At 50.8% G+C, this 23,080-nt stretch overlaps 2 protein-coding genes across 2 annotated transcripts in view; one reads left to right on the top strand and one right to left on the bottom strand.

The window, feature by feature from the left end:
• Positions 1 to 18,074, top strand: part of NSD1 (nuclear receptor binding SET domain protein 1) — a 50,005-nt gene extending 31,931 nt beyond the window's left edge. The window contains exons 18-21 of the mRNA XM_085317328.1: positions 554 to 695; positions 1,159 to 1,265; positions 4,421 to 4,625; positions 8,602 to 18,074. Coding sequence (XP_085173454.1) covers positions 554 to 695; positions 1,159 to 1,265; positions 4,421 to 4,625; positions 8,602 to 10,934 — 2,787 coding nt within the window. The 3' untranslated portion in view covers positions 10,935 to 18,074. The remainder of the gene's footprint in view (positions 1 to 553; positions 696 to 1,158; positions 1,266 to 4,420; positions 4,626 to 8,601) is intronic.
• A 1,267-nt stretch (positions 18,075 to 19,341) lies between these two features.
• The window catches only part of RAB24 (RAB24, member RAS oncogene family), a 4,827-nt gene continuing 1,088 nt past the window's right edge, over positions 19,342 to 23,080 (bottom strand). The window contains exons 2-8 of the mRNA XM_085317314.1: positions 22,726 to 22,794; positions 22,478 to 22,556; positions 22,066 to 22,133; positions 21,637 to 21,736; positions 20,994 to 21,044; positions 20,544 to 20,606; positions 19,342 to 19,850 (exon numbers count right to left, since the gene is read on the bottom strand). Coding sequence (XP_085173440.1) covers positions 19,786 to 19,850; positions 20,544 to 20,606; positions 20,994 to 21,044; positions 21,637 to 21,736; positions 22,066 to 22,133; positions 22,478 to 22,556; positions 22,726 to 22,794 — 495 coding nt within the window. The 3' untranslated portion in view covers positions 19,342 to 19,785. The remainder of the gene's footprint in view (positions 19,851 to 20,543; positions 20,607 to 20,993; positions 21,045 to 21,636; positions 21,737 to 22,065; positions 22,134 to 22,477; positions 22,557 to 22,725; positions 22,795 to 23,080) is intronic.

Below are 23,080 nucleotides of genomic sequence, written 5' to 3'. Positions count from 1 at the left end.
CCTCTCTGACGTGGTCTAACAAATCTAACACTCTACAGGGATGTTTTCACCTCGTGCATTGCATTCCTAATTCCCTGCTGTTCATTAAAATATAAGAAATAGAAGCTGATTTTGCTTTTAAGCAGAAGTTAAGGTATGGAAGTGCAAGTGCTGCCTTGGGTATGTGTAGATGTGGTGTTTATCCAGCGCTGATATTACAAGAACAGCTAAGTTCCCAGAAAGCAACGGTAACATCTTGMCTAATCTTTTTGAAGAGGAAGATGTCCCACAGAACACTCTACTGCCGTATGATCTGCCAGCCCTGTCTAAAGACATCCAGAGTGCAGAAACCGGTTGGGTATCTTGGTTGTCCAAGGAACACAGAGGGGTACCTGTCACTTAAACTTGGTTAAAGTGTACATTCTCAGGTGCTTTGCAGGTGTCACCAGATATCTCTGTGCATACTTTTTACTATTATAAAATGCTTTCTTGGCACACCAGTACCTGTGCTGGAATGACTTGAGCTGGAAATATCACTTATTAAACATGATTTTCTTCTCCTTTGCAATTCTAGGATCGAATCATTGATGCTGGACCAAAGGGCAATTACGCTCGGTTCATGAACCACTGCTGCCAGCCAAACTGTGAGACTCAGAAATGGTGTGTGAATGGTGACACTCGGGTTGGTCTCTTCGCGCTTGTAAATATCAAAGCTGGTAAGGAGCCCCACCTGTCAGTACCTGGAATGGAGCTGGGGGGAGAGGGGGGTCCGTAAGGAAACAGGAAGGGTTGTGGCTCACTGGGAACATACTTAATTTTTCTATTTTCACATAGGCCTTCATGAGACAAAACACCAGCACTGACCTAGTGAAACACATACATCCATGGTATAAATGGAGGTTCATAGGTATAACTTACAGAACCAAGAAATGGAACTGTGTGCCACAGCATGGGACTGAATGCCCTTTGCAGCTCTAGGATGTGGTAGGAGGGGGGAGTTGAACTGAGTTCTCAATCCATGCAGATCTACAGGAAGAATTATAGCTGATATCGCTGCATAGTTTTTGTCAGTCGTTTGTATCATCATATTTCAAATGTACTTCAGTAGTAGTTGTAAGACCTTCTGCTACATAGTTTGTTAGAACTCGTCTTCTATTTTTGATTTGCTTTTGTGTTTAGGAACTGAGCTGACTTTTAACTACAACCTGGAGTGTTTAGGAAATGGAAAGACAGTTTGCAAATGTGGTGCCCCAAATTGCAGTGGCTTCCTGGGAGTACGGCCAAAGGTATGATGCCTCTTCTAAACTCTTCCAAATGATCTCTTTGCATAGAAGTGGTGCATTTGCTACAGAGATTGCAGGAAGGGTAATCTGTTTTCACAGGGCCGTGAGAACAGTGCTTGAATGGAGATAAATATCCAGGCTTTCAGTCTCAGAGGTGCAGATCTTAGACCTCAATTACTATAGTTGGAATTTCTATAAATAATCACAGGAAGCATATTTTATGACAAAAAATAAATGGAAGATTTTTCAGAGTTTTATTCTAATTGTTGTGGCAATTTCCATCTTGTTAAAGAGGGAAAGGACAAGCATGTGGAAGACTTCTATCAGATAATGAAGCAACCTTAGCTCAGCCCATTTCCCTAAGTAAAGGCCTGCATAAATTGTGAGCATACTTGGAAGGCCAGCAAACCGCCATATTCCTTTTGATTGGAGTTAGAAATGCCTCAGAGCCAGAAGACTTCTACATCACCATCTTTCCTTCAATAGGAATGTTCCTGTTTTTTGTTTCTTTTACTTAAACAGTGACAGTATACACATCAGACAGAAGAGGAAATTTGCCGTATCTACTCTAGAAGAACCACTACTTTTTAGAACTTAAGGACTTTTGAGAGCTCAGTTTTGTAACTGTAATGGTGTGGTAACAGGAATTGATTTCAATTACCTTGCTTGTGTGAGCTAGTTCTTACTGCGAAAAGGAAATTACAGAAGCACTTGGCTGAGTTCTTAGCTATCATCAGCTAAATGTGTGTCTCAGCTGTTGGTTTGTTTCAAGAGATGCGCCAAAGCACTCTGTAAACCCTCTGCTTTGGCATGTAGATGCTGGCAGTTTACCTGCAGTTAAGGGTTAAGAGTTCTAGCAGCACAGGTGTTAAGCCCCATGAAAATACAGAGAAGGCTTTGCTTATTTCCCTGAGAGCTAGGCCTTTGKTCTTCAGAAAAAATGAATTTCTGATTTAAAAAAAAATGATGTCTTCAAAGGACAATGGATGAGGTGAATTACACATCTGATGTAGTTATTTTTCTTTTTTGTTGTCATTTAAAGTTCAGTTTATTTTGCACTACCTTTGGGTTATACATAGCTCCACGGTCATTTTGGTCCTGAAAGTGCAGGCTACATGATGGAAATCAGAGAAAAGTGCCGTTACGTTGGCATTAATGTTCCATTGTAATGACTCAGGCAATTCACTCCATCTCGATGAGATGARCTAAGAGAAAAAATATCCAAGAAACAGTATCTTCCCCTCCCAAAAGAAGTATTCATCCCTGAATATACAGCAAAACAGAACTTCTGTGATTATAGCTAGATTATACTGAAATTTAGCTTAGGAGCTTGTTTAAGACATTCAAATTATTTGTGAAAGATTTTTCTTGTTCTATTTTATGTGACTGAAAAGCAGGAGAGAATAGGTAAAAGGTAGGGATAGTTTAGGTGTGGCCTTCAAATTGAATGATTTCTTTGTCTGTAGTTTCAATATGATAAAAAAAAAAAAAGGCCTGACTTATCCCTATTTTCAATGGGAATGCAGGTATGAAAGTAGAAATATTCACATAGGAAGGAAAGCAAACATGAAATGTAATACATTCATGGCAGGGCAGCTGGACAATTAGCAATGCAGAATTCTGAAATTGTAGGTCTAGTGACAAAGGTTTTTAAATGTTTTTATTTTTTTCTTGATTGGAGAATGACAAAAAGAGTGCCTAATATTTATGGAGAATAAAGGCATGCAAAAAAATCAACTTGTAGGTCTAATCTCAGTATACAGAGATATTCTGCGTGCAGTGTGTAGAACGTGTACTTGGACAAAAGATGCTTGGAAAATGGCATAAAATTTAGCTTGTGTCTATCAAAGACTAATTTGGGTAAACAACGCTAATAGTTCTTTGATAACACTGATGGGGCACAGAAAGGTATCATCTTTCTGGACTTGAGAGGGGTGTTTGATACAGTGGGAGACAGCCTGAAGAGGATCATTATTACTGGAATTAGGCCCTTGCCATGGAGCTCAAACCAAAAAGGGGTAGCAGTTCGAGCACTGAAAGAGGAATTGTTAGGCCAGGGAAATAACTGTTTGAAAGCAGTCCTGATTATTTCATTAATGTCTCTGACATAGATGTTGGAAGTCTGCTAATTTAAGTGTACTGATGACACAAACATCAGGTGTCATCAGTGCAGGAGAAGATTGGGCAATTGCAAAGGAATAACTGAGTTCTAGAAATGGAATTAAATTTAGTGATTCTTTGTGCCAGAATACACACCTGAAGGGTAATAGCCCAAACAGATCCGCAATAAGAAGRTCATCAGTGAGAAATAATGGTGGAGAAGGAGCTCTTGTCCTGTTATGTCACAGCATGACTGTGATCTGCTGTTGTGATGCAGCTGTGAAAAAGGCAAATGCAGTCAGGGTGCTTGGAGAGAGGTATCTCCAGTTCAGTTAGAGAAGCATTAGTGTTGCTGTACATAGCCCTATGAGACATCGTCTGAAGTAGCGTATGTAACTCTGTAACTTGTGTTTGAGAGAGATGAGCTCAATACAGGCAGAGAAAAGCCATGAGGAAGATTGGGGAGATGAAGACCGTAAAAGAGTTTGGTTTGTGAGAAGGACCCTGACCGCTGCCTGTAAGCGTATCCTGATGGTTACTTCAGGGAGAGAGGCAAACTTCTTCAGGAAAAGAACAATACTGACACAAGAACAAATAGGTCTAACCTGATTGCAAATAAATTCAGGCTGAAAATAAGGAGAGGGGTGAGAACATCAAAATGTCCAGGAACGGCCTGGAACAAAGGTTTCTGTGAGTCATGGATACAAGGAGACCCCTGCTTGGAGAACCTGGAGAGTTCCTCAGAGGCTGTCTGCAAAGGGGCACGAGCTCAGCGCCGCCAGGCAGCCCTCGGCTGCTTGTTCTGTTGTTGCTATTTGCCTGTTTCATGCATTTAGCCAGGCTTTGGGTGCAGAGCTGCCAGACTGTTTCCACAAAAATAAGTACAAGTTGCTATAAGAACATAGTTGCCAAATACTACAAAGCATCTGTAGAGATGTTTCAGGTATGACTGGCAGCGACTTTTAATTGTGGGATCTGTGGTTGTAGTCCACTGTAGCAGGAAGGGAATAGGTGGAAGGGGCAGAGACCTGTATTAACTGATGTTGTCTCACCTGCAGAGCCAACCCAGTCTCACTGAGGAAAAGTCCAAGAAGCTAAAGAGACGGCCACAGATGAAGCGCAGGTCACAGGCGGAGGTCATGAAGGAGCGAGAGGACGAGTGTTTCAGCTGTGGGGATGGAGGGCAGCTAGTTTCTTGTAAGAAGCCGGGCTGCCCCAAAGTGTACCATGCCGACTGCCTCAACCTGACCAAGAGGCCTGCAGGTCAGTGCACTGTGCGACTCCACTCAGCTCAGCTCCGGGAGGAGCGGAGTGTGTGTCGGCCTCCAGTGACAACGCTGGCTTATGGTCTTCCCAGCGCTGCTCGCTGCGTTGCACTCCCTCTGCCATGTCTAAAAACTAGAGAGCTTTATCACTTGAGCACGCTTGCGCCCCACACAACACAGCCCTAGTTTGCACCCTACTATGACTGCAGAGCGTGAATTTATTGCTGAATGGGGAGCTTTTTGTCACCTAAGAAATACTGCTTGTGAGCTGACCCCATCCTCTGGGCCTAGCAGAGGACAATCCCAAGGACAGGAGAGGTACTGGTTGCTCRAATTGGCTGTTTCTCCAAAGCTGAACAGAAGTTAGTGCAATGAATTGTGAGGAAAAGCACWAATGAAAAATGGGAATTAAAGAAGAATGTGTTAGATATCTAAAAAGCCATGATTTCATATTAAGGAAGAGAACAGAATCAAAGCATATCMTCCTTTGTGGTGAAATGTGCGCAGAAATTTAACATATAAGGCAAAAGTATTCAAAAAGTAGTTTTAGTTCGTGTGCAGAGAAAGAAAAAGTTCATGTACTCACTGTATGAGAACAGTTGAACAGTTTCCATTTCATTAGCAGCTTGAGAGATGTAAAGTAAWATCTATTAGAGGAAAACTTTTAGGTTACTTTTAGAAGTCTTAGAGGACCTGGTTGAGAGGACTGTTTCCTCTGTTGTTGCAGGACTTCTTGGTTAGTAAAGAAATCCCAGGGACCATTGASTATTTTGATTTAATTAGTATTCAGAAATGAAAAAAGTCTGACCTGAACCTTGGTAGGCCAGTTAGCCTGATTTCTGCCAGGCCAAGAGGATGGAAAAGCTGATAYGAGACCAAGGCCAAAGAATAAAGGGGTAAGAATGTAAACAGTACTGGATAACTAAGTTTTTAACCAGAATAACTCGTCAAACCTAATTTAGTGTTTTGTTAAAATATAAATTTGGTTAATAAAGGCAACTGCATTGATGTAATTAGGTTTAGGGGTTTGTATGTCTTTTCAGTTAGTACTGTACAGTGTTGTCATTAGAAACTCTCTGTGCAGCCCTGTACAGTATTTTTTGATCACCTCAGAGGAAGGTTAAGAAGTGTGTAACCAAGAGGTATCTAAAAGAAACTGTCGGAGTCCTTGCACAAGGAAGTGTTCCTGTTGGAGCTCCACAAGGAACCAGAACTGGGCATTCAACATCATGAGCTGTAATTTGGCGAAGTATAAAAAGTGCTASTAATACATTTTACAGATGGCAGAAATTATCAGTGTGTTTAAACATTAGGGAGAATAGGATGTTTGTACGGAATAGCTTGGATTGCTCTGCTCGTTGAAGAAAYGCTGTAGCAGAGCCATGTGAAAGCTGATGACAAGTGTAGGCAATTCCTGTGGAAACATAATCGAACAGGGTGAGGAAGTCTCGAGTTATTGCCTTTCCACACCAGATTCTGTGCTAAGACAGAAACATCTTGGTAAATATTTTTCCATGCTTTCAAATCTCCAGTAGAGTGGAAGCCAGCATCTCCCCTGTTCCCCTGCTTTACATTTGAGACGTTTCTTCTGTTAAACAGCCTAACGTTTTAAATAGAGTTAAAAAACAGTGGATTGCTGTCTCTCTGATACAGTTATTTTATGTACTGAAAGACTTGTATTATCTCCTTTGTCCTTTTCCAGATTAAACAAATACAATCTGTCCTTGCAGCTCTTACTTTCTAAAATTATAATTCTTGCTCTACTCTTGTCCCATTTGCCAACATACTTTCTAAAGTGCAGTAATAAGAATGTTTAACAGTATTGCCACCAAGGCCTTACTAATGCCAGATGATCATTAATAGCTGCTTTTTGAGAATARTTTTGAGCCAATTACAGCCATTTTACCTTTTTTTTTCTTTTTTAATGCAGGCTGTTATTTTCATAACCTGCAACTTATAATATCATGCAGAATGTTAAAAGTTTATCACATTTTACTTCAAAAGCTTCTTCTATCATGGCATTGCTGCTGAATAGTAGGAATTTCCTGCTAGTTTGCATGCTACTAATTGTGTGATCGTACTTCTGAGAGCTGCTCTGCCCTGGGCTGCCTCTGGAGAGGCTCCTTATTCGTTAGGCCTTTTATCCTGTCAGGGGCCGTTAGAGTGGTTTGATGCAGTCTATCCTTGATGAAACATGSTGGCAGTTTTGGTCTTACTTTATTTTCAGTCGTTACAAATGACCTCTATAATAATAGTTCCAGAGTCTCTCCAGTGGCCAAAGTGACTGTTCAAAGTGGCTGTTCTTTAATTTAATAACAACGTGTCAGGAAGGCTCACCAGTCCGCGCAGCGGGAAAAGGCTTGGTGCAGGGGTTGGCGTGGGAGCAAGGGGAAGCAGTAATATCTATACTGCAGCACTGCAAGGCTGAAATGGGAAAACCGTATCTAGTTTGAAGCTTCCATGCTCTGAAAATGATGTTGAAAAATTGGAAAAGATACAGAGAAGCTATGTGTGTTTTTTTGAAACCGGAACAGAAGTCTTGGATCAGCTTCAAAGGAATAGAAAAGCATGCTGCATGTTGTCTCCAGCCCGGGAGGAAAAGCAGCATGCGAGGCAGGGAAGAATGGAAAGCTGATGTTGCACAAGTGCATCAAGAAATGACCACAGCTGCTCGGTGCAGCACAGGAATCTCTATCTCTTCCTGCCTTTCTTGGAAAGAGCTAGTAGCCAAAACCACAGATATGTGGGCTTGGTTTGGGGAGCGTGGGGAGTGCTCCAGCCCTGGCACTGCATTGCTGCCGTGCTGCTAGCTGTCCTCTGCCCTTGCTTCTGGCTGCCTCTTGAGGGCAGACAGGTCCGTGGCTCTGCTCCAGCCTTTCGGGGAGGACTGCTCAGCCAGGAGCTGCTCGTGGCAGCAGGACATGGCACTGCCTGGCCCTGGGAGCATGGAGGACCGGTAGGCTGCAGAGGCCTTACTTGATAGCGTGATGGTCAGAGACTCAGCTCATCATGTACCTTGACTGCAGATGATCTCGTTCTCCTTGGGGCTGTAAAGCTGGCATCCGTGAACTAGTTAGAAGCTTGGTGAAATGGCAGCAGCCTTGGCTGGTGGGAAGCAGGGGGCTGAATCAGTAAGATCCATCTTCATGTGGAAAAAAAAGAAAAAGCTCTATGAACTGTCATGTTTGTTTTCTTTTCCTCTGTGACGGTTTTGATACTGGCAGTGAACAGATTCACYGTGGACAGTGAGCTCCTCAGGGCACAGTTTGGCTTTGTATTAAAAAACATTTTTTATCATGGGCATACACAGAGGTTAAGGAAGATGCCTTGGGGAAGGAGACGAGAGAAACTAATTTCCTTATATCCGCTGTCCTCTGAYGGCTACTTTCTGATAAACAGGAAGGGAGGAAGTTGACTCCAGAATTAATAAAGAATTAGATGAACCTGGAACATCTACAAATCATTCAGCGTGGAGGGCTGAATCGGAAACAAAACTTGCAGTAGTCTGTAATCTGGATGGCCAAGATTTAAAAATAATTTGGACGAAATTACTTCAAAAAGTCCTTTGAGTGTCTTGTATACAGATATTACTGGGTTTTTTTTTGCTTGTTTTTGCTTTTTTTCCCCTGGAAATTAGAGCMCCAATGAGGTGCAAGCTGGAGGTGTCTGCTCTTGTGTAGGTGCCCATACTGATTAGTGTCACCCTGAACTTGGGTGGCCTTTGGTCTCACCTGRCATGGCTTATGTTTGTCATAATGATGATTTCCCTTGTTGCTTCTAAGGACTGCAGATTACTGTTAATTTACCTTCAAACCCAAGAGCTATGGCAGAAATTAAGGAGAACCAGCAGTAGAATTATATTCGAGTGTTACAGGRGTTTTCCCACTGTCCCTTGAACTCTCTCTGCCACAGGCCTTGTATATTCCCTTGTACCTCACCTAAGTTATGTCTTTTCTCTTGTGTTTGTACTGCAGGAAAATGGGAGTGCCCATGGCATCAGTGTGATTTGTGTGGCAAGGAAGCAGCTTCCTTCTGTGAGATGTGCCCCAGATCCTTCTGCAAGCAGCACCGAGAAGGCATGCTCTTCATCTCCAAGCTGGATGGACGTTTATGCTGCACAGAGCATGATCCCTGTGGGCCCAACCCGCTAGAGCCAGGAGAAATTCGTGAGTATGTGCCTCCCATAGGAGCACTGGCTAATGGCGATGACACCCAGCCACCAGAGCAGCCGTCTGCAGATACAGACCTGAGTGTTCAGTCTTTGGACAGGCTACCTCAGTCAGTGGCCTTCAGACTGCAGACATCGGACAAACCCCCTGCTACCCTAGCGCTGAGGCTGCCACCGTCAGACAAACCCCCCACAACCCTAGCCCTGAGGTTGCAGCCATCAAACAAGCCCCCCACCACCCTGGCCCTGAGGYTGCCTCCACCAGACAAACCACCTGCTACTCTGGCACTGAGACTGCCACCATCAAATAAACCCCCCACTACCTTGTCACTGAGACTGAAGCCATCCAACAAACCCCCCACTACCCTTTCGCTCCGGCTGCAGCCTTCGGACAAACCTCCTACCACCCTGTCGCTCCGTTTGCAGCCATCGGATAGGCCCCAGGCTGCCCTGTCCCTAAGGCTGCAGTCAGAGAAGCAGCCCATCGTTGTAGCGCTGAGATCTCAGCAGCCCGACAAACCTCCCACTAATGCAGTGCTGTGGCCGCTGGATGAGTCTCCTAGTGACTCCTCACAGCCTCATCTGCCGAGCAAATCTCCTCCAGGAACTCCACAGTCATCAGACGAGTCACTTGTTACTGCTGGTGACCTGCAGCTTCAGCTATCGGACAAGCCTCCTGCCACTGCTGGGGTTTTGGGGTTCTCAGACAAGTCTCTCATTGGCACCAGAACCCAGCAGTCTCAGCTGCTGGATGAGTTTCCAGCAAAATGCCTGCATCCTCAACTGTCAGACAGACTTCTCACCACAGCAGGGACCCTGCAGTCCCAGGCAGTGGATGAGCCTCCTGTGGCTGATCAGCCTCAGCTGTTGAATAAAGCTTCTGCCCAGAGTCCACAGCCTCAGTCCACAGAGAAGGCTCCCAGCTCTGTGATGCCACGTGTCCCAGCATCAGAGAAGGCTCCTGGCCCTGGGATGCTGTGGCCTCTGCCCATTGAAAAAGTTCCCAGCTCCCCTATCTCACGGATCCTGCCCACGGAGAAGGTTCCTGGATCTGGAGTGCCACGGCCCCTGCTTCCGGAAAAGGCTTCCTTCTCTGGAGCTGTGCGACTCCCAACCACAGAGAAGACTCCCAGCTCTGGGTTGCCACRTCCCCTACCTTTGGAGAAGGCTCCTGTGTTGGGGATGTCACGGATCCTACCCACAGAGAAGGCACCCAACTTAGGTGTACCATGGCCSCTGCCTCTGGAGAAGGCCCCTGGCTCCAGGTCACCGCACGTGCTGCCAGTGGAGAAGGCTCTCAGCTCAGGGACGCTGCGGCTTCCACTTGGGCAGAAAGCTCTCACCCCCGGGGTACTGCGGCCCCTGCCTCCAGAGAAGGCTTCCGACTCTGGGGCACTGCGGGTCCTGCCTCCAGAGAAGGCTCTTGGCTCTGGAGTGGCCCGGCCTCAGCTGTTGGAGAGGTCTCTCACTCTTACAGCYCCATGGCCTCAGGCATCAGACAAGCTGACTGCGGCTGTAGCTCCTCGGCCTCAAGTTTTGGATAAGCCTCCAGCTGCGTCAGCTCCAAGGCTGTTGCTTTCCGAGAAGGCACTGCGGCCTGTTGACCAGAACGCTCAACCGAAAGAGAGAGGAGCTTCTGCTATAGAGGTGAATCCCCAGCAGAAAGAGAGGACCATGTTACCTGGTGAGCAAATCTCTTGGTCTGCTGGGAAAGCAGCAACACATGTCGGACAGGTACCTTGGCCTACAGAGAAATTACAGACACAYGAGCAAACCCACTGGCCCGCTGCAAAAGCCCTGACACCTGCAGAGCAGTCTCCTCGGACAGCAGAGAAACTACCAGAGCCGACTCTTCAGCCTGGCTGGGAAGTGGCTTCAGCCCCCACAGAGCAAACCCCTTGGACATCAGAGAGATTGCGTGCATTTGAGCAGACCCCTCGGCCTGCCAGGGAAGCACCAGTGCCCCCAGAGCAGACGCCGTGGCTTGTCAGGAACGTTCAGACAATTGACCAGATTTCTTGGCTGGCTGGAAAAGTACAGACTCCTCGGGGGCAGGACCCTTTACCTGAACAAAACACAGCGCTAGCCCATAACCAGGATACTGTCTGTCATGAATTGGCTGACTCAGAGCCAAAGTGAGGTTGGTGAATATGGGAGGCAGGTTTCAGTCTTTTAATGTTTAGGGAGGGGGATATTCTTTGTTGTCTTTTTTTTTTTCTAATTTTTATTCACTTCCCTGAGCCCAGCCCCTAACCCATGCACATCCTATCCATATTCTCTCATGACATGAGCAAGGACATTCACTTAAGTCTGAGTGTGGCCCAGCCAAGGGGAGAGAACATCCGTGACCTTTTCCTCTTCCTTTTACAAATGGTAAAGCTGAAATAAAGAGTCCACTCTGGATAAATCTCAAATTCCATTGGAATGGTCACATTACTGATCCAGCATGTTCAAGCTCCAGGTCTGATTCATAGATGGGTTCCCAAGTGCACCTAGGGGGCCCTTTCTTCTTACTGTGTTTAGAGGAAGCAGGTCAGTTAGGCTGCCCTGGGACTGGAGATGTTTCAGGGATCAGGTGGCTGCCCTGGGACTGGAGAAGTTTCGGGGATCAGGTGGTGAGCAATCAGATGTATTCCCTTGCTAGACTCTGTAGAAGCAGGGAAGGGGGGTTATCTGTTGTCTGCCCAGTTCTCTGTCCCTGCAGGGTTTTGCTTTGCAAGGTTTGTCCATGCGCTCACTGGGATGTGCTGCGTGCGTGGTTCGCTGAAGGACAGGTATTGTCTCCAGCTGAGTTAGGAGAGGAGCCCACTGCACCCGCTCTGTGCAGTTTACTTCAGCAGTAGGCAATATCCATTAAGGCTCCTTTATACATGACTATGACTGTCCAGGCCCAAGAAACAGGAAATCTGAAGGAGGTCAGAAGAAAGAGAGATGTTGGAAGAGGCTACCTGGCAGTTTTTCCATTCTTGTGTCTTAATCCTTTAGCAAAGAAACACGCAGAGTGTTTCCTGCACTTGAAAACATTGTGACCTATAAAGCAGCAATAGCAGAGTAGAGCAGAGTGGATTTCCCCAAGGTGCTGTGCACCACCCCTGCAGGGTGTCGGTGCTCCATTTGAAATTTCCATCTAGTCTCTTCTTGAATTCTGTCATTTCCATGAGCCAGCAAACTAAGCAGTCTTTTCTTCGCTTGTCTCAGACRTGTTCAGGAGATGTGTTTGCATCGTGTCTGGTCTTTCCAGCAGAGTGATGCACTGCAGTGCTGCAAGTGAAGCCTGTGTCGTTCGCTCTGTAGCACAGAGGCAAGAACACGGTATCTGTATCGGGACCCATCTCAACACCTTCCCCTTGGGTAGCTTCTGGCTTAACACATCTACAACCAAAGGAGACTTGAATTAACTGGACTATATTGGTGTGTGTGTGTGTGCGTGTGTGCGCGCGTGTCCTTCCAACTGAGTAGTAGTTCTCACACTGGAACACAGTGGGCTCTAGCAGCTGGCTGGCATTCTTTTTTCCTCTTCTCCCTTTTCCAGTTAAGATGTTTTGTACCTGGTGGTTGTCAGGCTGGTGTCCAGACTAGGCCTGCTGAAAGCAGTTGATTACTTGAGTGTTGAGGCAGAAGTTTGCTTTGCTGTGACGCTCTTGGGGYAAGAGGTGGAATCCTAGGGACCGAAGGAGTGGCACCTTGTGACACCAGCCACTGCTGCCCTCGCAGAAAGGAGGAGGGCAGATGTCCCCAGGCGATACTGCCCGGGTTTGATCAGGTTCAGTATCCTGCCATCAGGAAGCCAGCACACTCTCCCACTCTCACAACACATTACCTCTGTGATTTGCCTGAGCTCCACTGATGCAGGTCCCGCAGCCTCGGATCACTCTGTGCCAGCCACTCACCTTTTGTACAGCTCCACCGTATCCTTCTAGGTCCAGGCAGATCTGCAAATCTCCCCTCGAAGGGAGAGTTTAGCTCCAGGCTGACCCTTTCCTCCTGACTTGGGAGCAGGTCGTTGCTAGCATTTGGCTCGCAAGTGCTTGCTGCTCCTGGAGCCGGATGGTCATTAGCTTTGCAGTGTTCTACGAAGGGAGACAGACACTTGTACCAAGACAAATCCTGATCCATTCTCCTTTCCTGCTGTGTGCACCCAAGGCAGTGTCCTGCTGTAAAGGCCAGGTGTGCTGGGCACAAGGGGACATTACCAATGCTGTGGTGCATCCCTTCTCTAGTCCGAATCATTTCAGATCTTTTGTAGAATAGCTAGCGACTTTGAAAAGCTTTATGGCTTATGAAAACTTACTGTTTAATGTTGTTTTTCCGGGAAGACTGGCAGGTCAGTTCCTGCTTGCTGCTGAAACTGGGGAAATGCAAGCAGCTTGTGTTTCTGCGTGACTCCTGCACAAAGGGAATCAGGACAACTCCTCAGAGCCATTGAGAGAGAAGATATACTAAGGGCATTTATTAACTTTTTTAAACAAAATAAAAAAAATGGTAATGAGGTTCAGTATATTAAGTATTTATCATGTGTGAGAAGGAAAATAAATCTTGAATTTACACTTATAGGCCTTCCCATGAGCTGGACTTAGTCATGTAGATTGTGTAAGTAGGGTTACCTCCGTGCCAGCCACCCAGCCAGCTACAACTGTAACCAGAAAGGTATCTGCACTGCTCTGTCCAACTCYGCTTTGCATTGTCATGTGTTAACTAGTTATTTGTTTCATGAAAAATAAACTGTGAATATTTTTGGTGCAGGCTATTTTAAATCTGTATAATGGAGAAGTTCTCAATGAATTCTCATAAGTGCAGGTTTGAAAAATCACTTCTATAAATCGTATGTTCAAATAATAGGGTGAGGTTCACAGCAACAGAAGCCTTTCATACAGCAAGCTGTTATCTAAAAACTTGTTTTTAACAGTGAAAATAGATTGAACTGTTGCATGGCGTTTCAAACCCACAGCCTTATTCCTTGCATCTGACTTTACCTCACCTCTCTTCTTGTCTCCCTTCATGCCTTTTCCATGAGGAACCAGTTTTCCAGCTTGCTACCTTCCAGCTACATGTTGGAAAATTGACTTCAGCGTAGCTGGGAGGCTGCTCAGTAAAATGTGACCTGGCATTTGGAAATGTCGTTAAAAGAGGAAGCAAGCAAGCTGTTGTTCCCTCCCAGCCCCTGCGGTCCCCTGGGTGAAGTTTAGTCAAATCAGGAGGGTTTTATAGAAGTGCCCAGGGCTTGCATAGGGAGAATTTATGCTTTTAGGAATGACTGACTCTGCTGGGTCACTCAGCAAAATGAGCAAGGCCTGAAAAGGCATGGAGATAGGTCCCTCTAGGCGAGACYAAGAGATGTGCTCTGCTTTCACCAGCCTGTCTTTCAGCTGGAGCTGAACAACATGATCTCAGGGTGGCAGACAGCGTTGGGCAAGAGAACCCTTAAGAAGTAAGTGTGAGCTCCCTCAGCACTTGAGAGGGCGCTTACTGTTTGTGGGAGCTGGTGGCACTTCCTTGGCGGAGGCGAGGGAGAGGTGTGTCCTGGCGCTTCCTCGGTTCCGTTTCTGAAGTTCATTGCTGCCTTTCAGAGTTTTGCCAATTTGAATCACTGGATGTTTTTAACATGGAAGGAAGCGGCAGGTAACGCATTGCCCTGGCAGAACGTTAGCGTAGGAGGGAAGCTGCTGCTCTCAGACTGTGACACGGCATGCRGGAGGTCCTGCGCCGCAGGAGACGGCCGCCACGGCGCTGCCGCCGCGGCAGGGCAGCTGCGCTTGCTGTCGGGCTGGAGCTCCATGGCTGAGGCCAGGGCATGTTTTGGGATAGTTGAAGGGATCTCATCTGGTCACAASTGGTCTCAGATGAGATGTCGCTGCACACAAGGTGGAGGAGAGGTGACTCTTGGGTTAATATGCCGCCATGGAGAGTTTTTATGTGGAGAGTAATTGTCAGTTCTGCTTAGAGCTATGWCCCCTTTCCATAACATCTTGAGGAGGCTCATGGAAACTTTCTGGTAACAGTCCACTTAYAAAAACATCCGTGACTTCCCACGGCTCTGATAGGGACTGAAAGTGTTTGCTGCCATGTTTGATGGGCAACTGTGCCTGCCAGTGCTCCCTGCGTGCCRGCGGGACGGCCGGGCTCAGAGCAGTGAACAGCAGTGGTGCCTTGGTGGGCTGCAGTCACAGTCCCACCGACTGGGGCACTGTGGYGCCCACTTCAACAGCCGGTTTGCCCATTGGGTAAAGTAGTCTGCATTCACCTTTGCTGATGGAGGAGCTCTTCTGAGGGATAATGGCACAGTGATGGACTTCACGGGGCCACGATCTGCTCCCAGAGGCGGGAGGAGAGTTGTGGAGGAGGAAGAACCACGGGAGTGTACGGGGTGTGTGTGCAGGAGAGGAGCAGCGCACTGGCTACCGCCTTGCTTGGCTCAACCYGTTTACTCCAGCGGAGCTCGCTCGTCCTCGTCCCTGCCAGCCAGGACTCTGGTGAACCTAGCGTGAAAGTGACCATTGCAAGGGATAATCCCGTACTGTGTATCTTCAGATACTAGCTAGCTCACGGTAGCATTCTTTGTTACTGTTCTCAAGTTAAAACTTTACCTATTAAAAAAAAAAAAAAAAAAAAAAAAAAACCCAAAAGACAGATTCATTTCCGTGCACAAACTATCCAGATACTACTGTGGGAGCATGCATTTTAACCCCCTCCCCCCCCAGGCTCAGGCCTTGCTTTGAAGGAGGAAGCAGTATTAAAATTTAAGAGATCAGATATATGGTTAAATCTAAAGATCAGCAACATATTAAGGTGAGAAGATGCAGAGTTAGGGTGTTAGAAAAGCTTTAACTGTTTAATTAAAAAAAAAGAAGAAAAATGAGGCCTAACCCTAATGCATCTTGCCAGCTGGTTTATCCTGAGCACGCAGTTGATGTATGTTGCTTGTACTTGGATGTGGTACCCAGCATCACTACAGGGTAGAGGAGAGTTTGAGAGACCTCAGACCTTCAACACCTTCAGTTTATTTTTATTTTTAATTTCAGCCTTAACTTCTGATTTTGCTTGGTGTTTGGAATAACTGTAATTGTAACCTGCTTGTAATGTGCTTTGCCCTAAATTACTGATGAGTCTTTCAGCCTTTGCCAGCGAGTGAGTGTTTAAGCAAGGTGTCAAAAYGGTGCAGCTACTCTAAAAGGAAGCTACAGAGGCGGCCGCCTGGATTCAGTGAGTTCTCGTGATGTGGTTTGATCGCCCTGAGCTTTATCCACAGTAGGTGCTCCATGCGATGGTGACACCCCCGTGGAGGCATTTGCGACCGAGGCTCTCTTGCATGAGCAGGGCCTTGCTGRTGGGTGCTCTGGGTTCCCAGGCCCTGGGAGACGGGCCGCTGTAGTTCGGAGACCGCTCTGCCGCTTGCCTGGCGTCAGCCAGAAACTTGCCTATGTGGTGATGACAGGATGGCAGTGCCCTCGGTTAACAGGGGGTGGAAGATGCACGTTTGTGCTTCAGGGTCTCCTAAAGTGAAGTCAGGTGCGGGTGCTCTCCAAGCACGGCAGCAGGACAGTGTGCATGAACTTGGGCTAGAGAAGCGGCAGTGATGGACAGTCCCTACAGCACTGAATCTACCTCCGAGGGAAATCTCGAGAAACTGATGATGCTATGTCCTATTTCAAAGTAMAGTTTTAATCAGTTTGCCCTTGGCTGCTAAGCACTTGGGCAATTGTGGTGCTATTGTAAAATGTTTGGCAGCTTAGCACAGTAGGGCTGAACTCACAGCTCCTAGCCCTTGGGCTGGAGTTTTTGTCAGCTGAATCCTGTCCCCTGGTAGCTGGGGCTTGGGCTTTGGTGTGTGTGACGGAAACAGGGCAAGGCATGTCTCTTAAGCCTGGAGGGACTCAATTCCTTTGATTTGTGATGGTTTTGAGACTCAAACCAGCGTGCCGGTGGGCTCCATTAGTGCAGAGAGCGAATGGAGCCACATGAAGCAAACCAGGCATCTGCTAACTGCATGTTCTTTGTGTCTGTTTGGTACTGAGCTGGTTTCAGTTTTTGTTTTTTTCTGATGTTTCCTAGTTGTTGACTTCAAGGAACTGGGTTTTGTGTATTTTTTTTTAGACACTGGGAACTTACTGAAAGGAAAAGCAGCAGCACCAGGAGGCTCAAGGTGAAGCAAGGCTGGAGCTAAGGCTAGCACGGGTGGGAGTGAGTTTGTTCGGTCGGCCGCAGTTCGTGCCGGCGCGGGGGCGCGCGGGCAGCAGCGGCGCTGGCGGCACGCTCTACCGCCTCGGCTGGGCTCCTCGGTAGGGTGGTAGAAACGTTTTGGAAGAATAGTCCCAGCCGTGCTTGCACGTGGCGCTCCACTGACCGCTCCGCCAGTCTGCTGCCTTCAGACAGAACATGTTGGAAAGCACACGCGGTTTTGAAGTCTCGCGCTGCCCTCCTCCTGCGCAGCCCGCTTGGCGGTGCTCTGGCCGTGCCCCTGCGCGCGGCTCGGCGGTGGGCTCCCGGGGAAGGCGGCCCCATCCCAACGGGCCTGCCGGCGGCAAGCCCAACGGGAGACGTCCCTCTGCAAGCGGTGTGCAGCCCGGCCGCGGAAGAGCGCCGTGTCCCTGGGCGTGCAAGCGGGCGGCTGGGGAAGGGGGTCCCCCGGCCGCCTGCTCCCCCCGCCTTTCCGGGGCGGATAGGAGCAACACGGGGTGCAGTTGTACCAGCGACTGAAGCATTAGCTGGGAGGCTTGGTAGGAGCCAACCCTGGTTAGGGGTTAGCTGAGCCCACCCGCGCGCGTGATGCTAGTGGGGCAGCACTGGGGGCCGAGAGCTCTTTGCCCAAGCTCTGCCGCCCGCCGGGAGGTGGCGGAGGGGAACCTCTTGCAGGGTCCCATTTTTCAGGCTTTGCTGAAGGAAAAGTTGACTGAAGCACGGGTGCCCGCCGGGGGGCTGGCCAGAGCTGCGCGCGCGCGCCGCGGTGGTGTCTGGGGGCCGCGCCAGGCGTGGGTGCTCCCGGGAGACGCGCAGCTRCTCGGCGCTGTCCAGGTCTTGTCCGTCGGTTCCAAGCGGAGAATGCCAGAGCGGGTGAGAGAAACCTACATATTTCCAGCATGTATATTATTTTTAGACGAGGGAGAGGGGAGMGTCTTGGACCATTGATTACTTTCATTTTGCTCCCCTTAGACTGTTGGCTGTGTATGTGAAACTTATAATGAGAAGAGGGTTGCCCTGCCCAGGTGCTCCCAGAACATGTACTGTAATTCTTTGTATATAGAAGAAAAATTACTGTAAAGTAAAGTTTAACTTTACTCTCGATGTCCTCTTGTGTTTTGTCTTGCTGCGTGGGGGCGAGCGCACGCACGCGCGCACACGGAGGGGCCGCGCGGCCTGGCGCCCAGCCGCACCCGGCGCCGGGCGGTGCGGGTCGGGGCCGAGCGCCGGGTCGGGGCCGAGCGCCGGCTCGGGCGGGAGCGCGGCTGCTTCCTCCCTCCCGCGCTGCCGCCGCCGCCGCCGCGTGCGGGCGGTTCTCCGCGGTAGGGACGGGAGAGCGCCGCAGGAGGCGGGGACGCGGCGGGCCCGGCCGAGGAGCGGGGCCCGGCGAGCGAAGGGCAGTTTGATCGCAGCGCGTCCGCGGGATTCGCCCGGGCGGCGGGGCAGGTTGGCGCCGATGCGGTCGACGCCGCGTCCGCGCCAGGGCTCGCTGGAGGCGGGCGAGAGGTGCTGCGTGCTCACCGAAGGGCAGCCTCTGCGCAACCCTGGTGGAGAAATGAGCATCTAAAACCCACGCGCCGCTCAGCAAGGCCGGGGCAAGGCCAGGGTGTAACAAGGCTCGAAGGGCGGCTGTGTAACCGCTGCTGTGCTCACTGATGTGCTCCTGTCTCAGAGCCCTTYGGAAGGACAAAGCGTGGAGCCTTCCTGTTCGGAGAGAATCACTTGGCCTCTCTCAGGAGTAGGAAATCCTCCTCCAGAGCCAGATCAGGTTGACCCAGAGTAGTCGAGGTGCAGCCTTCAGGCAGCTGGGCCAGGAGGGAAGCCTGGAGCCTGCACGCAGCTGCTTGTGGGCTGGCTGCTGGGAGGGGGTCCTAGGAACAGGACCAGCACAGTGGGCACACGGTAGCGCACAGGACACGGCACAACCCAGCCCATTTTTCCAGGGACCCTTTCAGACGGGGCAGACTCAACTGCAAGTCTGGGTTTGGCGTTCTTCAGTGTTGCTGCACGGAGCCACCCAATACTGGTCCTAGCTSAAGCAGAGATCTGGCCAGAGGGAGAGCTCCAGGCTGGCTGTTCTGGTCCAGGCCAAAGGGCCTTGCAGGAGGCTGGGTTAATGCCTGTTCCCACTGGGTTACCCATGGCAGCCTGCAGAGCCGGCGCAGCAAGTTCAACAGGCCTTAGGGAATAGCGCATTGAGGTGACGATCAGCTCCGCTGGGCAAGGGGGTAGCTCAGGCATTGCTGAGGGCATRGGATCTTCCCCCAGGCACCAGCCTTCAGGAGATGAGTTTCCCCCACACACCTCCACATGCTGAACCCTTTTGCCTGCCCTCGTTGAGGCACATGGTGATGTCTCAACTGTAAGCCYATTCTCAGACCACAATGCGTTTTATTTACATTGTATACCTCAAAAGAAGATGCTTAAATAATCTGTAAAGTATCAGGCAATATCTCCAAGAGAATAAATTAACAGCTGCACTGGGCCAGAGCTGTGACTCAGGGAAGCAGCTTTATCAAACACTGGGTAGCAGATAAACCCTCTGCAGGGAGATGTCTCTGCAAGCATCCCGAGGCGTCACAGTCTGCAGCTCCTCACACAGCAGCAGTGTCCCAGCACCGTGCAGCAGCCCGCTACAGCTGGCGCTGCTCTGCACGCCAAGTCCAGGGAGACGAGAGCAGTCCATAGGGCTGTGCTCCGTTTCTACGTGGCCAGGCAGCCCATACAGCTAAAATACAGCAGGTAAAAAATAGGAAAAGTCTGGAGAGCATGGACTGCCCAGCCCACAGCAGCAATTCCCTTTTGGCAGAAGGTCTCAGTGGTGGCAGCAGCTGTACAAGTAGGTACCACTCTTCTGGCCCAGGTCAACTCCTTTCTCCTCTGAAAGAGAGCAGTGGGGTAAGACAGGGTGTTGACACGTACTGCACATGATGCCAAGCAGAGGCCAGCCCCTGTCACCCCCAAGCCTGCCCTGTGGAAAGCCAGAAGATCCCTCAGAGATTTATCCCAGGCACAAGCAACTTTAATACAACCCACAGTGAAACTGCAGGATTCATTGCTATAGGACGTTCCAGGGCTGAAGGCAGAGGTGAGCTGAGCCTAAGCAGACACATGAGGACAGGCCCAACATGAAGTGCTGGAAGCAGGTAATGCAGCTGTTGGCGGGGGGGGGGGGGTGTCTTTCTGGCTACCTGTTTCCCTAAGGCCTCTTTGTGGCTCAGTCTCAGTATGGACATGCCATGCAGAGCCTGTCCTGTGCAACAGACTGACACAGGGACACCACAGACSGGGAACTTCCTCTAAAGCTCTGCTGCAAAAAGCCCAGCATGGAGCCGCAGCAACTTCACCGAGGGTGTGGGTGAGACTAGCAGGAACCTGAAACCACGTTCCTGCTCTGAACACCCCCACAGAGCAGTGCGACGGTCTGGGGCCTCCTGCTCCTCAGGCATCAGCAGGGCCAGGGCAAGGAACGACCCTGCGAGACCCCCATGGTGCTTTTCATCTACGCYCTGCCCCAGGCCCAGCACCTGCAGAGGGTGCTCCAAGGGGAATGACCCATCCTGACACACTCACCTGTCATCACCTGGAAGGCRGTGAAGTGTACAAAGTCCTCAGCCACCTTCTGGAACAGCTCATCTGTGACRGGAGAGAGCACATCAGTGTCTTCCCACACACTGCAGCTGGGCAGCTGCCAGGATGCTCCCGGCAGGAGGTGGATGAGGGACGGGACCCGGTGACACTCTGCCTGGGCACGGGGCCAGGGGGCTGGAGTCAAGCACCCTGGCTTTGCTCTCCTACCTCRGGGCAGCTACTTCCTCCTCAGGCAAGGGCAGAAGCCTCCTCACCCCTGACTACTCCTGCCATCTCTGATAGCCCCCCCAAGAGCAGCTCATCGGGGTGCTCTGCCCCCTTGGCAACTAGTGGGGCCACCTGCCTGCACTGAGCCCAAACACACCYGGAGCTGCCCTCCAGCGCTGCTCAGGCGAGGAGCGATCACAGCTCTGCAGAGAGAAGGATACTCACCAACGCTCTCGCCCGTCTTACTGGAGGTTTCAAACAGCTCTGCCTTGATCTCTGAAAGAACGGGCACAGGTTAATATCCATGGGTGCAAGAAGTGGGCCCACGAGTTCAGCTCTCCTCTGAGCCTCCCTTCCCCTGCAGCAGCAGTTGTGGCTGCTGTCTCAGAGATGGCAAGTTGGCTGGAGCCCAGGGCAAGGTTCAACAAGCAGTTCCTGCCACCCCCCTCTCCCCAGCTGGCTTGGCACCACTTCCAGAGCCCTCTCCCACTGGTCTGTGTATGCACTGTCAGGACATGCTGTGCTCAGGGAGTTTCTTGGAAAACCCGGAGGCTTGTTATGCAGGGAGCCTAGGCCAGGGTGTGCCACAAGCTGCTCCTGCCATTCACCCAGAGGCACAGAGCTGCTGGATCTGCTGCTGGACTGTGCACTGGCAGCCCCTCACACCTCACAACCCTCACGGACACCGTGTCTTCCAACTCACCTCCAGCCCTGCTTGGCCCTAGAGAAAAACGGGAAGGCCAGACATTGCTTGGCCAGCGAGCTTCACAGCTCCACTGGAGCAGCGTAGCACTGCGGTGACTCAAGGGCCTAGGGAGCAGGGAGTGAACAGCAGCTGCTCRTGCCCAGCCACCCAGCAGAGACGTACCATCCGCATAGTCCTGCACGTCATGGAAGTCAACTCCSCGCTTCCTCCTGTCCTCTTCCAGCAGGTCGCTTTTGGTGCCACACAGATAGATCCGGCAGTTCTACAGSAGGTAGAGAAGGGCTAGGTTAGATGTGCCTGTGAGCTCAGGCATTGCCAGCAACATTTCCTCCCTTTCCCAAAGCTGCCAGGCAGCCACATGCCTGCAGCTGGAGGTAAGCAAGAACAGACACATTGCAACCCCCAGTCCTCCCACAGTGCTCCTGAGACTGCGGATGAACGCAGTGAGACTCACGGCAGCCCAGCAAGCTGCCCTGCTCTCATACGGAAACAGTTTCATGCAGGAAACTGAACCCCCAATTCCTGCTTGTCCTCAGCACATCCAGAGGGTCTTTCCCAGCCCAGCAGCACAAACTCTTCTCTGTAATTTACCTCCTCGAAGTTCTGCAGCTCGTTCACCCAGAATTTGGCTCGCTGGAAACTGCTGCTGTCAGTAAGATCTGGGAGAAAAAAGTCAGGCCCTGCCCTGCCCCAARACCCTCTGCACCATCCCACCCTCTGTCCCCAGCAGGGAAGAGCCTGAGCCACCAGCACCTGGGCTTGAGGGGCAGCATCCGCACCCGCAACGTGGCGCACCCGCAGCCAGGCTGCTGCGGGCGCAGCTTCCCCGCGCTGCGCCCAGCGCCGCTGCTTCGCCCCTTTAGCAGGCTGGCGTTCCCGCAGGCGCGCTCRCACCAGCGAAGCCCTCGTGGCCTCCAGCTCCTTCCTCTTTGCGCTGGGAGGAACAGAGGGCCCGGTGCCTGCCTGCAGCAGCCCCGGGCTCCCGCCGACGCTGCGCCCTTACCGTAGCACACGATGGCCGCTCGCGCGCCGCGGTAGTAAATCCGGCTCATGGCYTCGTACCTCTCGGAGCCGGCCGTGTCCTGGGGGTCGACAGGGAAGCAGTGAGCAGGGGCCGTGCCGGGCCCAGAGGCCCCCACCGCCACTTTTGTCTCRGAGAGCCCTGCGTCAGGGAGGCGCTCGGGCACGGCGTCGAGGCCTGCGGCTGGCACAGCCCCCGACCCTGCGGTCAGCCCGCGTCCCCGCACTCACCCAGATCCCCAAGGTCACGGTCTGGTCCCCCACGGGCATCACCTTGGCCACGAAGGCGGCCCCGATCGTCTGCAAGAGAAGCGGCAGCACCGTGGGGCCCGGCCCTGCGGGGGCAGCCGGCCTGGCCCTCGGGGCAGCATGAGCCGAGGCCTGGACCGGGGCCACAGCAGGGCCTGGACCGGGCTCGCACCGGGCCGGGGGGGGGTGCACACCGTGGGGGCTGGGGCCTGGGCCGGGCTAAGTAGCAGGAGCGACTCAGACGGGGCAGGAGCAGGCCCAGAGCGGGCCGCGGGAGGGGCACGGACACAGGCAGGGCCAGGGCCAGGCCCGGGCCGAGCCGAGCCGGGCCGGGCCG

The sequence above is a fragment of the Rhea americana genome, unplaced genomic scaffold, assembly GCF_003343005.1.
Source record: "Rhea americana isolate MKP2758 unplaced genomic scaffold, rheAme1 scaffold_498, whole genome shotgun sequence".
Lineage (NCBI taxonomy): Eukaryota > Metazoa > Chordata > Aves > Rheiformes > Rheidae > Rhea > Rhea americana.
This window is presented reverse-complemented; position numbering and strand designations above follow the sequence as displayed.